This window comes from Staurois parvus, unplaced genomic scaffold (assembly GCF_062004578.1).
Source record: "Staurois parvus isolate SC_StPar_1 unplaced genomic scaffold, SC_StPar_1.0 ptg000525l, whole genome shotgun sequence".
NCBI classification, from domain to species: Eukaryota; Metazoa; Chordata; class Amphibia; order Anura; family Ranidae; genus Staurois; species Staurois parvus.
The window spans coordinates 7,212,707-7,234,071 of NW_028318321.1; the positions used below are offsets into that span (position 1 = coordinate 7,212,707).

Genomic DNA, 21,365 nt, shown 5'->3' on the forward strand with positions numbered 1-21,365 from the left:
CAGTAAACGATCAGTTTACCAAGCAGAGGTAAATTATCGCTGCTTAGTTTGCGGTCCCTCCGATTCTCCAGCTCTGGGCTGGAGAATCTGAAGGGAGAACACAGATCTCCAGTGAAGGGCTGAACATGTTCTCCGCTGATCTCCTGAGTGTCAAACTGTGAATGACCAGAGAATAGCTGTGATCCTCTGAATCGCAGCTATTCTCTGTGTCATAAACGGACACCATAATGTGTAAAAAAAATCCTGATCACTTGCCCAGAGTAGTTCAATTTTATTATGGTAATATTGTATTGCTTTGGTCAAAGTGTGCTGAAAATAAAATAGTAAAAAAAAAGAAAAAAAAAAAAATAGAAACATTTGAAAAAAAAAAATACAAATTCAATTATTATTATTAGTATTTTCACCAAAGAATGTAGCAGAATACATTTTGACCTAAATTTATAAAGGTTATTTATTTGCAAAATTTTATAACAGAAACGAAGAAAAGTGCATTATTTTGTCAAAAGGTGGTTTTTGTTTAGCAAAAAATAAAAACTCAGCGGTGATTAAATACCACCAAAAGAAAGCTGTATTGGTGTGAAAAAAAATTATAGAAATGTCATATGGGTGCAGTGTTGCATGACTGCACAATTGTCAAAGCGAGACAGTGCTGAAAGCTGACCTGGGCAGGAAGGGGGTATAAGTGCCGGTATTGAAGTGGTTAGAGGCCATTCACTTGCTTGCTACAAATATACTTGCATTCTGTTTGTGGGGGGGGGGGGGGGAGCAGATAGCTGCACACAATCTAATGTTCTAAACAGCTTATGAGTTGAGATATACAAACTTGTCAAAGTGTATTTCCAGTAATAAATAAGGTTAAAGAGAAGCTTCAACTATAACTATTTTTTTTTTTTTACACTGCAGTTAATTTGTTTGCTTGCTTCTCCTCTAACATGCCCAGTGAATCCAACCCTTCTCTGCTGCACACCAGGACCAGTACAGCCATCTTATTTGTACATCAGCAAACTAGCTGTCTTATCCTGGTTCTTACTGCCAGCTCCATGATGTCACGCCTCAGTGTACGAGCAGAGAGATATATATTAACCCAAAGCGTCTTGGGATGCATGGCATGAGTACCCCAGCAGGCTGTGGGCAGTAGGAGGTATGTCATTCTCAACTATGCAAGAAACTTTGGACGTTTAGGTCAAAACACATCACAAAAAAGTATTTTTAAGAAAAGGTTGAAATAAGCAATTGTGAGAAAGGGAAAGGATTATGGTAGAAAGCAACTGAAGTAGATGAGGGCCGGTATTGGACATTACCCGATAGGAATAATGCTGCAAGGCAAGGTAAGGGAGATCATATGTTTCATATAACACTGACTGCCAGTTTCCTTCCATTACACCTGTACAAACTTTTGCAGTAACCATTGTACCCAATGAGACAGTTACACATCCTCCACCTTACCACTGAGAAAACTATAAGCCGTGTTCTACAAAACTAAATCTAAAATGAATGTTTGTTCATTCAAGTGAATCCCGGAACAACACCAAAAAGGCTAGATAACCTGACAGCTTCACTAAATTCTTGCAGAATACTATCCTATAATGATCAGCAAGAAGAATCATGTCACTGGCAACATTTATAAAATGGATATTCCCAATGACCAACAGATTCTTCACTGCTGCTGTAGTCCTAGTGCTAGACACACTAAGGCCAATTTGAATAGAAATAACCTTCCAGTTATGTTGTTGGATTGCAGAACAAAGGACAGAGTGTAATGAAAGCCCCTTGTAACAGCTGTGGCATGTAGGCAACGCCAGTCCGAAGGTCTCACTGCAGGTTTTTTTATTAGATATTAGAAGTGGCTAGCTGTACAAAAAGGTGGCTTCAAATGAACCTGACAAAGCTGGCCAAAAGAATAAAAATACATTTTGCCTTACACATACCCAACCCCAGCCATACATTTTTTTTCCCCCGTTACCCCCCTAAAATGATGTCCTGAATGCCTTCAAAATGGGCACAAGAATGCAATTTTTTCTATGGACATTTCTTTTTTTTTCCACTGAAACAAAAAGGCCTAGAAAGCTCCTGTCACATGAACAAATTAATTGTACTGTCAAGCACACTGTACTATATATAATGAATGGCTTTTTAGAGCCACTTTGTCTAACAGCTGTTACAGGACTATACAAACATTCACCTTTGCTCTCGAGGTCCTCGGAATTTCTCAACAAATTCAATGCACTGGATTCACAAAAGTGCCATCTTAGGCTCTGCTTTACACAAATTGACCAATTTCATTTCAGCAATTCCAAATACTGTTGATACCAAAACCCATGCAAGAAAAAAAAAAAAAAGAAAAAAAAAAAAATCCTTTTTTACCTACACTTCTTATCACATAGTAAGCCCAATAGCCAAAAACTAAACAGCTGCACTGCTTTCATATTTACTCACAGGCTGAAGCAGGACAAAACAGGTACAATAGATACATATTTACTATCTATGGATACATTTTGTAAAATCCAAGATGCATTTTACTCCAAGCCCCCATTCATTAGTATAGCAGGACATTGGGAGTGGTTTTTTACGCACACACAACAGCCTGTTTCAAGGGCAACCGTACATGCGACAAATGTGTCGAGGAGGCTCATGTGCATTTTTTGAGCTTTAGGTCTACATTATTGTCATGTATTTTTGTGCTTGCAAAGACTTGCTTTTGGCTTGGCATGTTTGGGGTGCCACTAACAATGAATGACACTGCAAGTATAATACACATCTTTCATGCATTTCGAGTAGGAATGATTTTGTAAGAGATGTTGTGCTACATTAGTATGAATGGGGGCTAATGCCACAATCACTGGGGAACTGAGCCACAAATTAAGGATTGGGGCATGTACCATCACGTGTTTAGCTTGCTAGATTTGGCACGGGTACATGGACGCCTTCAGCTGTCATTGTACTCTACTGCACTTCTGGTGTGGCCCTGCTCCTATAAGGAGGAATGCCTTCAGGCATACCTGCACTTAAAGTGTTACTAAACCCACAACAGTAAAATCAGTCTGTATATGCAGCAAAGCACACTTGTTTCTATTCACTGTAGGGGTTAATCCTCTGCATTGTGTAAAAAGGCTGTTTGATCCTGACTTCTCTGATCCTTCTCTTCTTCCAGTGCCCCCCCCCCCCTTATCTCCTGATAAGACATACTGCATGGAGTCACTCTGCACATGCTCAGTTTGGTGTGTATTGCTAGGGGTTTTTTTTCCTTGGGAGAGTGCATGTGATCAGCACAGGGTTAATCAGGTCAGAGGTTCTGCATCCTCCTACAGCAGTGTATCTCAACCCTTTTTCAGTCAAGGCACCCTCTAAAAATTATGGGCAGTCCTGAGGCGCCCATGGGTGGACCGACAGCTCATGGGGCCCCCGGGCAATAGGGGATCATGGGGCCCGTGTCCTCGCCCACACTCAAATCACACCCAAAAAAGCCTAGGGACATCTTATGGGGCCCCCTACTGACCCCGGGCCCTCGGGCAGTGCCCGAGTTCCCCAATGGTCAGTCCGCCCCTGGAGGCACCCTATAAAATTATGGACAGTCTTGAGGCAACCCAATCTAAGATATTAAAAAAATTTCTAATCGTTTTATATAAAACACAGCAAACGCCACACATGTAGGACGCCCAATGTTAGAGGTGATTTATTCTTCCAATGCAAATACACCTTTGCACACTGGTACCTACTAGTATTCCTGCATTTCTCTTCTCCCTCAGTTGTTCTCCATCACTGAGCTAATATGACCCAAGAGCTGAACAGAGAGGGGCAGAGGAAGGTCAAACAAGGATGCTCTGTAGAAACATCATCCTTAACTGATGATGTCATTGGTTGTTAGGATGCCAGAGGCTAGAAGGTCGTAAAGACGCACAATAAAAACCTCTGGCTCTGTGTAACTAAAAGGCAGGCTTGTGCCACCTGCTGGCTTGTATACAAGTCTTGGGCAATTTTTAGACATTTGGCCAAAGCACCCCTTAAGACACCTCAAGGCACTCTGGTTGAAAAAGTCTGTCCTACAGCAAAATTACAACTCCTCCTACAAGCTTTAACATGTGCTCGGCTGGACAGTGATAGAAGTCACAAGACTTATGAGAAAAGGTATTTAGCAGTTTATATCTACTAAAATAATGGCACTTCTATGTTTATATATACACGTGATTTGCATTTCCAGGTTGGGGGCACAAGCACATCGGCCTACCCGTGCCGCCATTGGCGACTAAAGATGTCAATCGCCGAGTCCCATCCGGTGAATCCCTTCCGTCACTCTGATCATCAGAGAACGCTGACAGGGAAGAGACCTGTGTGTAAACAACACAGGTCTCTTCTGTCAGCAAGGACATGCTGCTTTGTATTTCTCTGCACAGCAAAGAAATACAAAGAAGCATGTCTCCATTGTAAAACAGCACATATGAAACACACAGCACACAGTTAACCCTTTGATCGCCCCAGATGTTAACCCTTTCTACCCAGGGTCATCAATGCCATTAGTACAGTGTCAGTGCTTTTTATTAGCACTGATCACTATTAGTGTCACTGGGGATGGCAGTTAGTCAATTCCCAACCAACGTCAAAATGTCCGCCATAGTCCTGCTATAATTAACTGATCACCGCCATTACAAATATAAAAAAAAAATAAAATTCCAGTATGTGTGTATATATATATATATATATATATATATATATATATATATATATATAGCCATTTGTAACCGCTACAATTTTCAGGTAAACCAGTTAATATATGCCTATTGTGATTTTGTTCTTCCTCAGCAAAGACATGTGGCAGAATACATTTTGGCCTAAATTTATGAAGAAATTTTATTTTTTTATTGGACATATTTTATAGCAGAGTCAAAATTGTTTTGTTTTTTTTCAAAAAATAGTGGGTCTTTTTTTGTTTATAGCTCAAAAAACAAAAAAAATTAAACACAGAGGTGATCAAACACCACCAAAAGAAAGCTCTATTTGTGGGAAAAATCAAAAAACATCTCATTTTATATACAGCATTGCATGACTGGACAATTGTCAAAGTAATGCAGCGCTGTATCATAAAAAATGGCCTGTTCAGGGAGGGGGGGGGGTAAATCCTCTGGGGGGGGTGGGGGGGGGGGGGGGAGTGGTTAGGTTACCCATTGCTATATACGTTCCATGCCTTGACCAGGCATTGCAGCTTCCACATATGTGCAAATTGTTACAATGTCATTTTTTTCCCCTCTAGTCGCCAGCTGGTAAGTGTGCTGAGAAATACATTTTTAAATGATAGATATGTACCAAATGATTCCCCCCCAATTGGTTAAAAGTTACTATGTATTGGATTGTAAAGCAAGCCAAACACAGACATGATCTGTATTTGTAAACACGCAGCCAAAAGGCTACACAAACCCTTCAGCGGAGTGTCTTAGGTTGTTTTTACAGAATTTTTCTTTTTGTATGGGGTTTCAGAGTTTTTGAGATATATATATATATATAAAAATTGTAGCCAATTAAAAGCCAATTAGTAGGGATTAAAAAAATAAATAAAATGCGCTTTTGCAGGTTTCCTATTGCAGGTCACTGGGGCCAACAAGCACCACTATGCTCAGGTGTGAACAGGCCAAATTGAAAATCATGGGATTTTGGAAATTTTTAGAGCTTCCAGCTACAAAATGCTCAGGTGTGAAGATCTAAAAGAGCAAAAAAAAAAAAAAAAAAAAAAAAAAAAAAAAAAAGGTGTCAACAAAACCAAAAGCATGGCTAAACTAAATGGTGTCACTGTATTTTTTTTATGGCATGCCTTCTCTGCTGCAGATTCGCAGTTGTGCCTTCTTCAATACCAGCCCTGACAGCTCATCTGTACTGCATGGAGCATAGACTGTAAATGGATGGGAACCTGCAGCAGATGTCAGGGATCTCAGTGCTGAACTGGCACTGCCCTGCCCCTCACATGGCCCATATGCAGCCAAGCACTGTCTAGGGGCCAGTCCCTCTAATAGGAGCTGATGAGTAAATGGGAGCCTCATGAACCCCACCGATGCCAGGCACTGGACACACACACTATGGATTACCTGCATGGGCAGTAGGTTGTTTCCATTATCCGTTCTGAAGACGTTGTCATCCACCCAGGATTTGGGAGCTATGGGGGAGGCTCGGGGGAATTTCGGGGGTGCGATCACATTGCTAGAGAAAGGCTTCTTGAGTGGGGAGATGGGATTGAGGGGTGAGGGGACCCCAACCCCCACACCGACCCCGACCCCCACTGCCCGTCGGGGGTCCCTCCCAGGCTGCAGCCCTCCCCAGGGGTTGGTGGGGTTGTTCCAGGCAGCGTTGTGCTGGTTGTTCCAGCTGGAAGGGGACGGGGAGGAGGAGGAGGAAGAGGAAGGTTTGTTGGTGAGGATCGCCTGGTGGCTGTAAGCGTTCCTCTGGTTGTAGGGGGGATGATTGCTGGGGCTGACCGGGGACCTCCTCTGCTGCTGAGTCTGGTGGGCGAGCCCCAGCTGCGGGGAGAAGGTGCCCCCGAACACCGGGCTGACGTGGTGGTGGGGGAAGTTCTGGAAGAGCATAGTCCCATTGACAGGGGGGATCCCCTGGAAGAAGCTGTCATCCACCGCACTGCTCGTCCCTCCGGTGGACCAGGTGCTGCCGAACGATGGGGACAGGGAAGGGCCGGCGGGGGGCTCTTGCTGGGGGAAGGTGAGCCCCGGGAGGATCGGAGACTCCATCTGCATCTTCTCCTTCAGGGTGGGGGCGCCGACAATGCTCTCCGAGCTGGGGGGCTCTGCGGCACACGGGGCTTCCGAGCTGCTACTGCCGCTGTCCTGCTGCTGAGTCTGGGAGCCGGAGGAGGAGGAGGACTGCTGGTGCCGCTGCTGGGATTTGGTTTTGTCCATCAGTAAATCATCCTGCATGGCTTGTACGGCTGGAAGAGGAGGAGAGAAAAAAGCAGATGTCAGCTGATGGACGGATGGCCGGCCTCCCCTAATACACAACACCGATCACACGGCCCAGCCCGGGGGAGCCCCGCTGCCGCATGTCACCAACCGAGCCCCTGTACTGTCAGCCCTTCCCGGGGGAGCCCAGCCACATTACACCGCCACGTCTGTCTGCTCCCTACCGGAACTCTGTCCGCACTCACCGCCTCATTCTGGTTCCTGTTATTGCCAGGCCACGCCCCATGCCCCTCTACATTTGCATACGTCAATAAAGGCTCCGCGTCCTTCAGCAAGGTTACCGGGCTGTACTACACCGAATCCCACCGATCACTCCTCCGACCTCACAATACACCACCGACACCTACCCCCCACCTGACAATACACCGCCGACACCTACCCCCCCCCACCTGACAAACCGCCGACACCTACCTCCAACCTGACAAACCGCCGACACCTACCTCGGACACCTACCTCCAACCTGACAATACACCGCCGACACCTACCCCCCCCCCCCACCTGACAATACACCGCCGACACCTACCCCCCCCCACCTGACAATACACCGCCGACACCTACCCCCCCCCCCCACCTGACAATACACCGCCGACACCTACCTCCAACCTGACAAACCTCCGACACCTACCTCCAACCTGACAATAAACCGCCGACACCTACCCCCGACCTCACAAACCGCCGACACCTACCCCCCACCTGACAATACACCACCGACACCTACCCCCCACCTCACAATACAACGCCGACACCTACCCCCCACCTCACAATACAACGCCGACACCTACCCCCCACCTCACAATACACCGCCGACACCTACCCCCGACCTCACAATACACCACCGACACCTACCCCCACCTGACAATAAACCGCCGACACCTACCTCCGACCTGACAATAAGCCGCCGAAACCTACCCCCCTCCCCCGACCTCACAAACCGCCGACACCTACCCCCGACCTGATAATAAACCGCCGACACCTACCCCCCCACCTGACAATACACCGCCGACACCTACCCCCGACCTGACAATAAACCGCCAACACCTACCCCCGACCTGACAATAAACCGCCGACACCTACCTCCAACCTGACAATAACCAGCCTGACATCTACCCCAAACCTGACAATACACCGCCGACACCTACCGCTGACCTGACAAACCGCCGACACCTATCCCCGACCTGACAATAAACCGCCAACACCTACCCCAAACCTGACAACCAGCCTGACATCTACAGCCGACCTGACAATAAACCGCCGACACCTACCCCCCGAAAACCTGACAATCTGACAATTCACCAACACCTACCCCACCGATCACCACTCACCCTCCACCATGTGTTCCCCAATTCACCACTGACACCTACATCCCATCTGACAATTCACCGCCGACACCTACACCACCGCTGACTGGTCACCATTACCACTGTGTGTCCCCTCCCAAACTAGACAATTCACCACTGGCCCCTACCCCTCCACCTGACAATTTACCACTGACACCTACCCCACCGCAGACTAGTCACCATTACCACGGTGTCCCCCCCCAAACCAGGTAATTCACCACTGACACCTACCTCCCCACCTGATAACCATTGACCCACTGGTCACCACTCACCCCCCTCTCCCTGACAATTCACCACCAACACCTACTCCCAACTTGACAAGTCACCTCCAACACTTACCTCACCACTGACTGGTCACCATTACCACTGTGTGCCCCTCACAAGCCAATTTACCACTGACACCTACCCCCAACCTGACAATTTACCACCGACACCTACCCCCAACCTTACAATTTACCACCGACACCTACCCCCAACCTGACAATTTACCACCGACACCTACCCCAAACCAGACAATTCACCACTGACACATACCCTCCCACCTGATAGTGCACCACCGATACTTACCACACCAGCCACCACTTACCTCCGACACCTACCCCCAGCCTGACAATTCACCACTGACACCTACCCCACCACTCACCCCTCACACCTGCCCCTAACCTGACAATTCATAACTGACACCTACCCCTCCACTGACTGGCCACCACATACCCCCTCCAATCTGACAATTTACCACTGACCCCTGTTGACATCTACCCTTTGAGCTGAAAATTCACCACTGACCCCCCACTGTCTTCTACCCACAGACCAAGCAATTCACCAGCCACCCCCACTCCCAGAGCAGACAATTCACCACTGATCCCCATTGCTGACAATTCAACACTGCCCCCCACCCCACCCCTAATGCTACAGTGTGATCGCCCTCAGACATGATAATCCACTACTGCCTCCCCCCACCCCACCACTACACTGTGGCCTTCTTCCCAGACCTGGAAAGTCACCACTGCCCCCCACCCCTATTCTCCACTGCTACTACCTGCTTTTACATGGATGTAACCATAGCCTCCTATTGTTGAACATTAGTTAGTCCCTTTAAATGCAACACCAACTGCCATACTGAAAATGTCAGTTAGAATTGACTGCATATGTGAGCTCACCCCAGACCTGGTAATTCACCACTGCTACATTGTGATCTTCCCCCCCTCCCCGACCTGACAGTTCACCGCTACTATGTGATCTCCCCCATTCTTATGGCTACACATTGGGGTTGATTTACTAAAGGCAACTAAATCTGTCCGCTGCAAGTGCAGTTGCGCTAGAACTGAGGGCAAGCTCTGAAATGAGGGAAGGCTCTGCTGATTTCTATCATCTAAACGTGAAAGCAAAAATACGTTTTTTGTTGTTTTGTTTTTTTTAATGTCCCCTCAGATCTAGAGCAACTGCACATGTAGGACTATTTGCCTTTAGTAAATCAACCCCTGTGATCTTACCTCAGACCTGACAATTCACCACTGCTACTACCTGCCTGGCCCTTTGCTTGGGGACAGCGTAGCACCCGTTTGCTGACCATAAATTAGTCCCTTTAAATGCAACACCAATTGTTATATAGCAAATGTCAATAATAGTTGTCTGAAGTAGACTAGCAAAAAAGAGAAAATGTGCAGGATTCCATAGCAACTGATCAGAACTGCTCTAAATTAATGGAAGCTTTCTGACTGGTTGTCATGGATCAATGCACTATAGCTTATCGAGTCTCCAATCACTGCATTTTAAATGATTCAGTTAAAAATGTATTATAGGCCTTAAAAGAGAAGTATGGGTTTGGGGGGAGGAATTATACTCACCTAGGTGGATGCAGTATTGATCGGATTCTGAATCTGTCCCCCACCAGCTCTGCACTGAGACTTGGGCAATCAAAGGCCACTGATCGCTCAGTTCTCCCGCTGCTCTGAGCAGACAGCGGTGACTGTCAGTCTCCAGTTCTCTACTCTGCCACTCCAGCACTCACTGAAGCGCAGGACTGTGGAGGGGAGGGAGCAACTGGCTCAGGCTCTCTGCAACATGCGGATTGGCTGAGCCAGCTGCCAGTCAGGCTTCTGAGTGGATCCCAACCATATGGTAAGGACCAGCTCTGTGATGTAATCTGACAGCTGGTTTTAGTCCGCAGGCAGCTGAAAATGGGTCACAGGACTACAGAATGAACTGCATTCCTGTGATCTATAGGACAAGTAGAGCCAAAAAACCTTTGGCCGTACTTCTTGAAAACATACTAAATTAAAAAAAAAAAAAAAGAGATTTATGATTTTGTAGTTTACCAATCCTAGGATGTTTCTGCATTCATTTTTCAGGCTTTTTCCCTCTATTTAACTGGTAATCCTGTAAATAATACGCTTACTGTTCTGGTGCTGCTATGCTCACTCCTCCATTGTATTTATAGAGAGCCATGGTTGCCACCCAGGCTGGACTACTAATGTGTCTGCCTTTGTTTATTTGCTTTACATGGGTTAGGCTTCATGGACATGAGCAGCTCCTAAGCTCGAGTTTAGGAGCTTTTGACATTTTTTTGCCAAAGCTCCTAAACTCAATTCCATAAAATAGGCTTTGGCCAGAGTTTAGGAGCTGCCGCGTTTAGGTGAGGTTTAACCCCCCTCTCCTGAACACGGAAGAATCGCGTTCAGGATAGGAACGTTTTTACCGCTGATTGCGAGAAATTGCAAAACGCGGCAAAACCACGGTACCGTGTTTTTGCCGCAATCTGCGTTTTCCCGTAGCCGGTGGTCAGGGTAGGCTTGTGTACATGAATCCTTAAGGGTTGATACTTAGTCTCCAGAAGAAAGATAACATTGTTTTGTTTGTAGTTGAGCTTACAGTAAGCAACAGGGATACAGCATTTGTGGCAACATCAACTGGCATCTCCTGCACTTGCTGAAATGTTATACAGGCATACCTTGGTTTACAAACGCCACGGTTAACGTAATTTTCGGTTTACGAATGAAAATCCACTGAACATATTGCCTCAGTTTACACATTTTTACAATTTTTTTTCGCAATATGAAGTGAATGTCGGTGCCGATTTTTAAATGCAATTGCCGGCTTTTTTTTTTCTTCACTATAACTCACAGAATTAGCTGTCACTTTCCCCAGAGTTAAAGGAAGCTTTGTTTCTTTTAACTTGGGGAAATAAGGAAACTTTCTTTCTTTTAGCTGGGGGAAAGTGACAGCTGAATCTCTGAGCCATAGTGAAAAAAAGAAAATGAAAAAAAAACAAAAACGGGTTATTACATTAAAAAACCAGCACCATAATAAATAAGCTGGCTATACACTAGTAGCATTTTTTTTTTTATAGAATAAAGGTTTATTGACCATTTTTCAAAGGGATACACGAGTAGCACATATACAACTCAAGCATGTAAGGATCAATATGTTCACATAGGTTTCACATGGGGTTATGTGGAAAAGACATACAAGAACATCGAAGTGCACAGCAAAGGCATTTTTATGAAATCATAACCCAAATTTTGCCATTCAGAAAATGGCGTTGTGTGCCAACCAGTGTATTTCTAAACCAGAGGAAACAGAAGACACTGAGCATCCCAAACAGAGGGGATGCCAGACACTAGTCGAATTTTGTTTGAAATTTCTGTAGATAAAAATAAACTGTGCAGCTTTGACTAAAGTTGAATAATACCCTTGCTATAGGTGTAGGCCATTCATTTACCTCAGGAAGCCTGACCTGAAAGCTCCCATGACATTGCTAGGATGTTGCTAAGTGAGGCCTACCTATTACTGCTCAACTTCACCATAATATGTCAGGAATCCAAATCAAGCAGCAGGTCTGAAAAAATTGTAAGGGCTTTTAATATAAAATAGTTGATAGAAGGATGGCTAGGTCAAATGTTTTGATGAATATTGTATCAGAATTTCAGTAAAACGTTCAAACAAATTCCCACTGGTGTATGGTCTACTTTATATCATGTGCATGGCTGTACATCATTCAAGAAATTCCACAGTTAAGTAGAACAAACAAGGGAATGCTGTTGGTTCTTTATGCTAGAATACTGTTCAATATTTCAGGACCAGGCAAGGTCTGAAAGCCATGATCCTTAAAGCGTGGGGTACCATAAACAATTCAGTGCGAGGGAATTTTCCCCAGATCTTGGTAAATGTGGTGAAATTTCACTTTGCAGAGAATATCCAATCACAAGCAGGGAAAATTTAACAAAAAAAAAACAAAAAAGCATTTTTGCTTGCATGCAATTGGATGATGGATGTCGTCAAAACATCATCTCATTCATTAAGCTCTGGGGAAAAATCCACCTCTGTGTTAACCTATGTAGCCATGAAAACACAGTCTTTTACAGGCATATTTAAAGAGGAGCATTTACAAGGGAAAAAAAAAAAAACACACCAAAAGGCATGTTCTGAGAGGAGCTTTTGACCAGAATAAAATGAGCATAAGCATGTCACAATGCACATAAATGCATATGTGCATAAATGTATTCATTATTTTCATGTACATTTTTCCATCTGAAATACTTGACTGATTCTGCCAGTCACTGTCATTGTTCTAATTTAAACCAACCAACGACCCTAGTACTGCCAGGTGGAAGTGCTGACCATTTAGCCACTGTGCTGCCCAGTTTTCATACTTTGGCTGACCATTCAGAGGTACAGGACACTGTGCAGACACACAGCATGTTTGTATTGGGTAGATTGTTCAGCCATCACATCCAGTAACCAATCACAGCCTACCTCTAGCACACACCCCCTCACAGATATGGCCATATCCCCTTCTCAAGCACATCCTGCATCTTGCCTGAGATTGAACAGACAATGGAATATAGGCGCATTGTGTGTCTGCACAGTGTCCTGTAACTCGTCCCCTCATTATCAAAACAAAGCAATGCAGCACATCACAAGATGTAACTTTTAAGCCTTGAAACATAGGTAAGAAAAATAATTTCTGAAACTAAGCAAAGGCAGTTATGGTGCCTGAATAGTTATAACTGTATAAAAAGTGTCTATAATATTGTACGTTGACAACTACTTTAAAGTGGTATTAAACCTGAAACCAAAAATGGATTATATTGCACTTTACCAATTATTATATGTGGTAGCTGAATTAGTTTTCTTAGGCTTTTTTTCCCCACCCAGTGATCTGGCCAGTAATACACCTAATGTATTAGAGTGCCCTCACTCTGCATGAAGGAGCACAGGGAGCTCCTTTGGACAGCAGCACTGTCAGTGTAAGTGGAGGGGAGTGTTAAGTGGACTAGCAGACACTAATAAAATGAAGCCAAACTCCAGCTAATACTTTATAAGTGGTTTTAGCAAACTGTTTTTTTTCCTTTTGGGAGAAAGGTTTTATATAAATAAAAGTTGATCACTGTAAGCACCCCTGCTAGTGTTAAAATGATTTGACTTACTGTCTAGATCAACAGGTGACAATAGGAGCGGATGGACAACTCATGGGGCCCCCAGGCAATAGGGGATCATGGGGCCCCTGTGTCCTTGCCAACACTCAAAGCACACCCAAAAAAGCCTATATAAAAAAATAAAAAAAAAAAAGTACCAGGGGCATTTCATGGGTCCCCCTACGGACCCCAGGCCTTCAGGCACTGCCTGAATGCTCAAATGGTCAGTCCGCCCCTGGGTGATAATCAAAGTACGAAAACGTAAAACAGAAAATTAATGCAGCCATCACATCCAAAATCTGGTAAGCTGCAATATAATGTTTGCTTTGGGTTTAATATCACTTTAAGGCCTGGTTCACACCTGTGCATTTTCTTGGTGCTTTTTGCAGAAATGCATTTCAGTGCAATTAACATTGTTTTCAATGGGACACGTTCACACCTATGCTTTTTTTAGCTGCTGCATTTTTGGAAAGGGTCAGAAATTTTTTAAATGATTCATTAGACTTCTATGGAGATGCTGCAGAAAACAGCAATATTTACGCATTTTTGCAAACTGCACACAAATTGGCCAAAAAAAGAATAAAAAACAAAATGCATTACAATCAGTGTGAAAAAATGCGTGTGCAAAAACGTACCGCAAAAAAGCACTGCAGAAATGGATCAAAAGGAAAATGCATTGGTGTGAACCAAACCTAAGGCACAACTAACAATTCTATAAGGCCTTGTTTACACCAATGAGTTTTTTGTACATTTTGCAGAAATGCACTACAGTCCATTTAACATGGTTTCCAATGGGACACTTTCACATCTATGCTGTTTTGAGCCGCTGCGCTCTTGCAAAAGATCAGGGACTTTTTTAAATGCAAAGCATTGCAATTTTGGTTCAATAGACTTCAATGGAGATGCTGCAAAAAAAATGCATGTAGTGCATTGTTTTAGGTGTTTTGAGTTTTAATCTGCCCAGCAACAAGTTAGCCAAAAAAAACAAACAAAAAAAAACAAATGTGCATTAACAAAGTCAAAACACACCGCAAAAAGCGCTGCAAAACGGAGAAAACACAAACTACAATAGTGTGAACCAGGCCTTACATAGCAGTAAGATGCAAAATTGGATGCAAAACTGACAAAATAGCAATTTTCAAATAAAATAAAAAAAAGAGAAAAATGCACACACACACACATATAGCAGCTGGTTGTGATATACAGTGCTCTAGAAAATTATGTTATCCAGCTAAGATCTACTAGAATTTCTCAGATAAGAAAAAGGTATATATTATATATATGTTATTAGGAATACTTTAGTCAGATCTGTTTTCCAGACATGGGCATTTTTTCTTTATTCAGAAAACCAAAATCTACTACTTTAAAACTAGACTAGTGTGGCGGCCAGTTGTACTACATACATTTCTGCTGTTAGTAGCATGAGCCATTCGATTACGCTAATCTGCTGTCCGCTCAAATGATAGCTGCTGGCCATCGATGAGGGCTAACTGTAGGAGCTACATTTTAGCATCAACACTAAATATACCAAATAACCACTGCAGATAATCAACTCAGTAGAACAAAACATTCTATTCCACTCCAAAAAAAGTTACATCGGATATCCAATTATTGTGCAAGTCACCCACCTTCCTTTGAGAGATTTTCATTGCTACAATATTGGGTGGGAAAGGAATCATTTACAAAACCCAACAGACTTCGTATCAATCAACCCAATGAAATATACATTTTGTATATTTGTATGTTTGAATCTGAAATTATTCAAAACTAGATCTAAAGGGTTACTAGAAGTTCTATTATATAAACCAAATTGGGTTATAAAATAAACTTTCAGAGAATAATGGAGGGAGCCTTTACTCATCTCCTAAAAAGGTTAGCTGTCTCTGGCTGTATATTTTTTGAGTCACTCAACCAAAGAAAGCAGGTAGCAGGTGAAGATCCCAACTTTCATCAGCCCTTAATTTTCAAGCATGACAAGTTTCATGAAGGGTCAATTCTTCCTTGTCTTGCAGTAAAACAGTAAAAATATGTTTTACAACAGAAATCCCATTTTTACTATTCTTACTATATGGCCCTTGTGTTCTGAGTGGAAGCAGTGGTCTCTCTGCAGAGATCCAATACATCCCTTACTGAGTCAAAGCTCATGCTCCCTGTTGACTGAAGAGCTTTAGCTCTGGCTCTAAAAAAAATGACCTCTAAGACCTTATGTATTAGGCCATACAGCGTAAACTGTGGGCATATTTCCCTTCCTGGGAGACACAGCTGCTGACTACAGCTGCCCATAGTAATAAATGGCTGCACACGGAAATAAGCCAGTACTTGGGTTAAATACTTTGCATGCTTAAAGCCGTAAACCCCTGGATGCAGAGAACCTATGCACAGGCATGTACACTTGTACATCCATGACTGTGCACAGCTGTATGTAGAAGCAGTATCTCATGGGCACAGGGGCGGATTGACAACTCATAGGGCCCCCGGGCAATAGGGGATCATGGCGCCCCTGTGTCCTTGCCCAAACTCAAAAAAAACTATGAAAAAGGTACCAGGGGTATCTCATGGGGCCCCCTACTGACCCCAGGCCCTCGGGCAGCCCGAGTTTCCAAATGGTCAGTCTGCCCCTGCATGGGTAGGGAACCCAAGCTTCCAGGTTTTATTGTCAAAGCTTAACTGAACAAGTTGAAGTTAGAAGCTGATTGTTTACTATGCATGGCTGCACCAGATTCTGTGTGCTCCAGTCAGAGCTGGCTTCCATTTGCTTCAGACCGATGCGATTTTGTGCAGGTGTTAATACTAAATTAATGACACCCCAAAACAGATCACAAAACGCAATGCGATTGCCAGAAATTGCATGGATGAGAACACCCATGCAATGTAATTCCAGTGCAGGTAAAAAAAAAAAAAAAAAAAAAAAAAAAAAGGTCCTGCACCTTTTTGGTGCAAATGAGATGCGATTTGAGTCATACAAAATGAATGGCTCAAATCGCACTGCACAGACATTGCATGTAATTCGCACAGGACGATTCCGGTGCGCATTACATGCGGCATCCCACACTGCATTAGTGTAAACCCAGTCTTAAAATTAATCCCCTTTTAGGTTCATAAACCCTTTGATGGCATCAAGGAAAATGAAGGGAATTAAAAGGAACAACTGTAATTCTTTACACTTAGCTAAAAATCAAACGCATCAGATGTCAAGTATAAATAAAGCAGAACTTCACTCCCTCGATCAACATGGACGATGTTTAATCCTCATGCTGCTAGCATCAGTAAATGGATAGGAAAGTATATTATATGTACTGGTTTTAAACATTTTATACATTTCTTCAGTTAGTTCCTGGTTTCCATGCCTAGGCAAATGATGTCATACGCCCCAGAATTCTTTAGGAGAGGAGGGAGGGTTCTCAGCTCAGTCAGCCAATCTCTAAGCTAAGGGCAGGTAGATTCCAGAAAGTAAATGCTACATGAATTAACTGCCCTTACTCAAGATGGCCACTGCCAGAAATGCTAGGGGGTGTTTTTCAAAGTGATTTCTCAGCAAAATAAAGTATGGAGACATGGATGGATGGGCAAGTTTGCTTTGAATATTGACAATGAATTAAATAGCATTTTTGGTTTGTAATGCTCAGATGCAGTGCAGTTCCACTTTAAGGCTCTGTTTACACTATTGCGATTTTAGATGTAACTTGAGTCACACAGAATTGAATGATAATGGAAATCACATTGTTTTCAATGGTGCCTGTTCACATCAATGCAACTCAGCATGGAGAGATTTTGTAAAAGGTTCCTGTACTGCTTTGGTTTGATTCCAGCACAGTTTTGGCCCCCTAGTATATGCAAACCCCATCCTAGTTGCATCCGAGTAGCAATACATAATCACACTGAAAATCAGATCGCAGCAGTGTGAAACTAGTCTAAAAAAACATTTACTCATAGTGTTTGCAAAGCTAAAGCAACTGCAAATATAGATTTGTTTTGCAAGATGTACTTTTCACCTCTGAATGGCAACAATAATACAGTTCAAATCACCAGAAATAAGCTGCATCTCTCAGTTATCCTTTTTTTCCATTCTCATAATTGTGTGCTTGAGTTATCTGCTAATACACATAAAATATTAAAGAATATCTATAGTATACATTTTAAAATCATACATTCATTTCCATATTTTATTTCAATTATTTATAGCCTGCTCCTGTCGGAATAATCCTGAAGTTTGTAAACTTACCTTGTGATGATCACGCACAATTTCTAACCTGAGATTTCTGGAACATGTATGCACTATGCCCTTTAAGTAGACCCTGTTGTGCCACACATTTCACAGAGCCTGCTATCTGCACTACAAAAAATACAAAGCACATTCAGGAGAAGAGCTGAAGTGCTAGACGCCTTTAGAAGCCTTTGATACACTCCAATGTCCAAAATAAATTACTATTCTGGCCAATGGAATCCATTAACAATCAAACAATTGACACGCCTAAACATATGTGCGATGCATGGTTTTAGATGCATTGGATAAGCAACTTTTCTCCTTCCAGTTTTGGGGTTCAGAGGAGAAAAGCAAACGCCCTGTGTGCATGAGGCCTTAGGAGGTGGAGTGAGTACAGGAATCACAGGAGGTGGAGTGAGTACAGGAATCACAGGAGATGGAGGGAGTACAGGAATCACAGGAGATGGAGTGAGTACAGGAATCACAGGAGGTGGAGTACAGGAATCACAGGAGGTGGAGTACAGGAATCACAGGAGGTGGAGTACAGGAATCACAGGAGGTGGAGTACAGGAATCACAGGAGATGGAGTACAGGAATCACAGGAGATGGAGGGAGTACAGGAATCACAGGAGATGGAGGGAGTACAGGAATCACAGGAGATGGAGGGAGTACAGGAATCACAGGAGATGGAGGGAGTACAGGAATCACAGGAGATGGAGGGAGTACAGGAATCACAGGAGATGGAGGGAGTACAGGAATCACAGGAGATGGAGTGAGTACAGGAATCACAGGAGATGGAGGGAGTACAGGAATCACAGGAGATGGAGGGAGTACAGGAATCACAGGAGATGGAGGGAGTACAGGAATCACAGGAGGTGGAGGGAGTACAGGAATCACAGGAGGTGGAGGGAGTACAGGCAGAAAAGTACCACTGAGGTATGCAAGGTATGAGGCCGCAAAGCATGCAGGGAATCCAGGAGGCTGTGGATAGAGATGACCAGCAGACCGCAAATCACAAAATGAAAAGAGGTTTTTCATGCAAGCTTATATTGGATTGTCAAACCTAACTATTGTCTGCATTGCTATGACAATTCTGATGCTATAAAATGACAGTATTTGCTGAGACTATATAACTCCTTTCATTTTTGTGGTAAGTGATCTCTGGGGGGTGTTCACTCCTTAAAATACAATGCTATGACCGAGCTGGAAGTAACTGTGATGACCTATACTTTGTCTATTGAGAAAAACAGATATAGAATCCAATCCACATGAAGTTAAACTGGTTGCAAAGGCTACAGGGGTTTTCAGGTGCAACTCACCCCCTGCCCCGCCAAATACTCATCAGAGTCCAATTTTCCATCTGACGCTGCTCTCTCTCTCCCTCCTCACTGGACTCAGTGAGAGCGGCGGGAGCATTCGAAAGGCAGGTAGAGCCAGGAGTGCTGGCAGGGGACCCCAGAAGAAGAGGATCAGGGCTGTTCTGTGCAAAAGCATTGCACAGAGCAGGTAAGTATAGCATAAGTAATCGATTTCAGTGATACCCATATGGAAGAAAAATATATTTGAAATATATTTTAAAAATGTTCTTCCCAAATATATTGACTTATATTTGAAATACTATAATTTTGGCCATATCCAATATATATATATATATATATTTATAGTATGTTGAAATCTGATGTTATTATAAAATATACTGTATGTCTTTAAAAATACAAATCTACATTTTTGGAATGCATTTACGAATATATGTAAAAATATATGTTACAATTTCTTTTTTATATGTTAAAAAAAATCTGAAGAATATATTTAAAAAAATATATATATTTTTAAAAATATTTTTCATATATTTTGTAATTTATAAAAATGCATTTCAACATGCAGTATATATATATATATATATATACACACATATATACATACATACACTGCATGTTAAAATGCATTTTTTATAGATTACAAAATATATGGAAAATATTTAAAAAAATGTTGTATTAAAATATATTCTTCAGATATTTTTAACTTATAAAAAAGTACATTTTAACATATATTTTTAAATGCATTCCAAAAATGTAGATATGTATTTTTAAAAGACATACAGTAGATTTGAAAATTTTAAAAATATGTTTCATATATTTTGTAATAAAAAGGCATTTCAACATATATATATATATATATATATATATATATATATATATATATATATATATATATATATATATATATATATATATATTTTTTATTATTTATTTATTTATTTTTTAATTTATATTTTTTTAATTTAAATATACTGAATATGGCCAAAATTGTGGTATTTCTAATATATGTCAATATATTTTGGAAGAGTATTTTAAAAATATATTTTTCTTCCATGTGGGTAAGCAGATAAGATGTTCATTTAAAAAAAAATGCTCATTTATAGGATATTTGGTATGCGACAGGAATGTATTGTAAAATAAATAATACAGTTCACTGATTAAGCTCCTGAAGATAGTCTGAGAGAAAAGAAATATACATTAGGCAAGACCACGACAGTGACCTCTTGTAAATTGATGGATACTGTCAGCTGGTGTGATTTCTCAATCTCCCAGAGTAAAATTAAGTTAAGGTCAGAAACAGCGCAATTTTCTTAATTGAAAATTCTTAAGTGTTTGCCCATGCTGAGTTGACAAACACAGGGTCAAGCCTCTGTGTGGGCTGTCAAGAGATGGTTTCCCCATCACAAGTGTATGAGAAACCAATCATTTACAAAAACTGTCACATGCATATGTGAAAGAGAGAGAGACATTCCCACCTAAACTTGAAATTTTAGAAGGATTTTTTGATAACTGGATGATGAACTGAGCACAAAGGATGGCAAAAGACAACCTCTGCAGAGTGAGGGTTAGGAAAGTTGTGAACGATGTCCCATCATTCTCCATTTTGAATGCAGACTTTAGATTGCTTCTGTTGTCCACAACCTATGATACAGTTGTACTATGTTTGACAAAAAAAAAAAAAAATTGGAAATCTGCTGTATGCAGGCTGTTTTATGGTTCAATTGAAAACTGGTCTGGTATCCAAATGTTTTCATATATGGGGACATGAATTTCAAAAGAAGCTCTTACTGAAAAGTGGGAGTCTACAGCAACTAACAGTGATTGATGAGACCTAAGTGACCCTTCGCTAAGCAGAGTTATAAAACATAGTAGCATAGGCGTGCACATGGTGTATGCCCAACCAACCCCCTCCTTGTGTGCATTAGAATGATCGCTCTGTGTGCTGGCAGGGAGATAGGAAAGATCTACTGAATGGTTCTGCCATACAATCAGATTATTGTATCAGATTACGAACAATCAGATTATCCTGCGATCCCTTCCAAGACGGTATTTTTTGGAAGATTTTCTGATCTTGTGTACGAGGCTAAAGACTACACAAAGACATAAGACCATACCACCAGACTTATAATAGTGTC

The 21,365-nt window shown here is 42.3% G+C and overlaps 1 protein-coding gene across 2 annotated transcripts in view; it reads right to left on the reverse strand.

Moving 5' to 3' along the window:
* CPEB3 (cytoplasmic polyadenylation element binding protein 3) overlaps positions 1 to 21,365 on the reverse strand; it is a 164,794-nt gene that overhangs the window by 126,351 nt on the left and 17,078 nt on the right. For both annotated transcript variants that reach the window (XM_089690293.1, XM_089690292.1), the window contains exon 2: positions 6,072 to 6,922. In XM_089690293.1, the coding sequence (XP_089546419.1) occupies positions 6,072 to 6,911 (840 nt within the window). In that variant the 5' untranslated portion in view covers positions 6,912 to 6,922. The remainder of the gene's footprint in view (positions 1 to 6,071; positions 6,923 to 21,365) is intronic.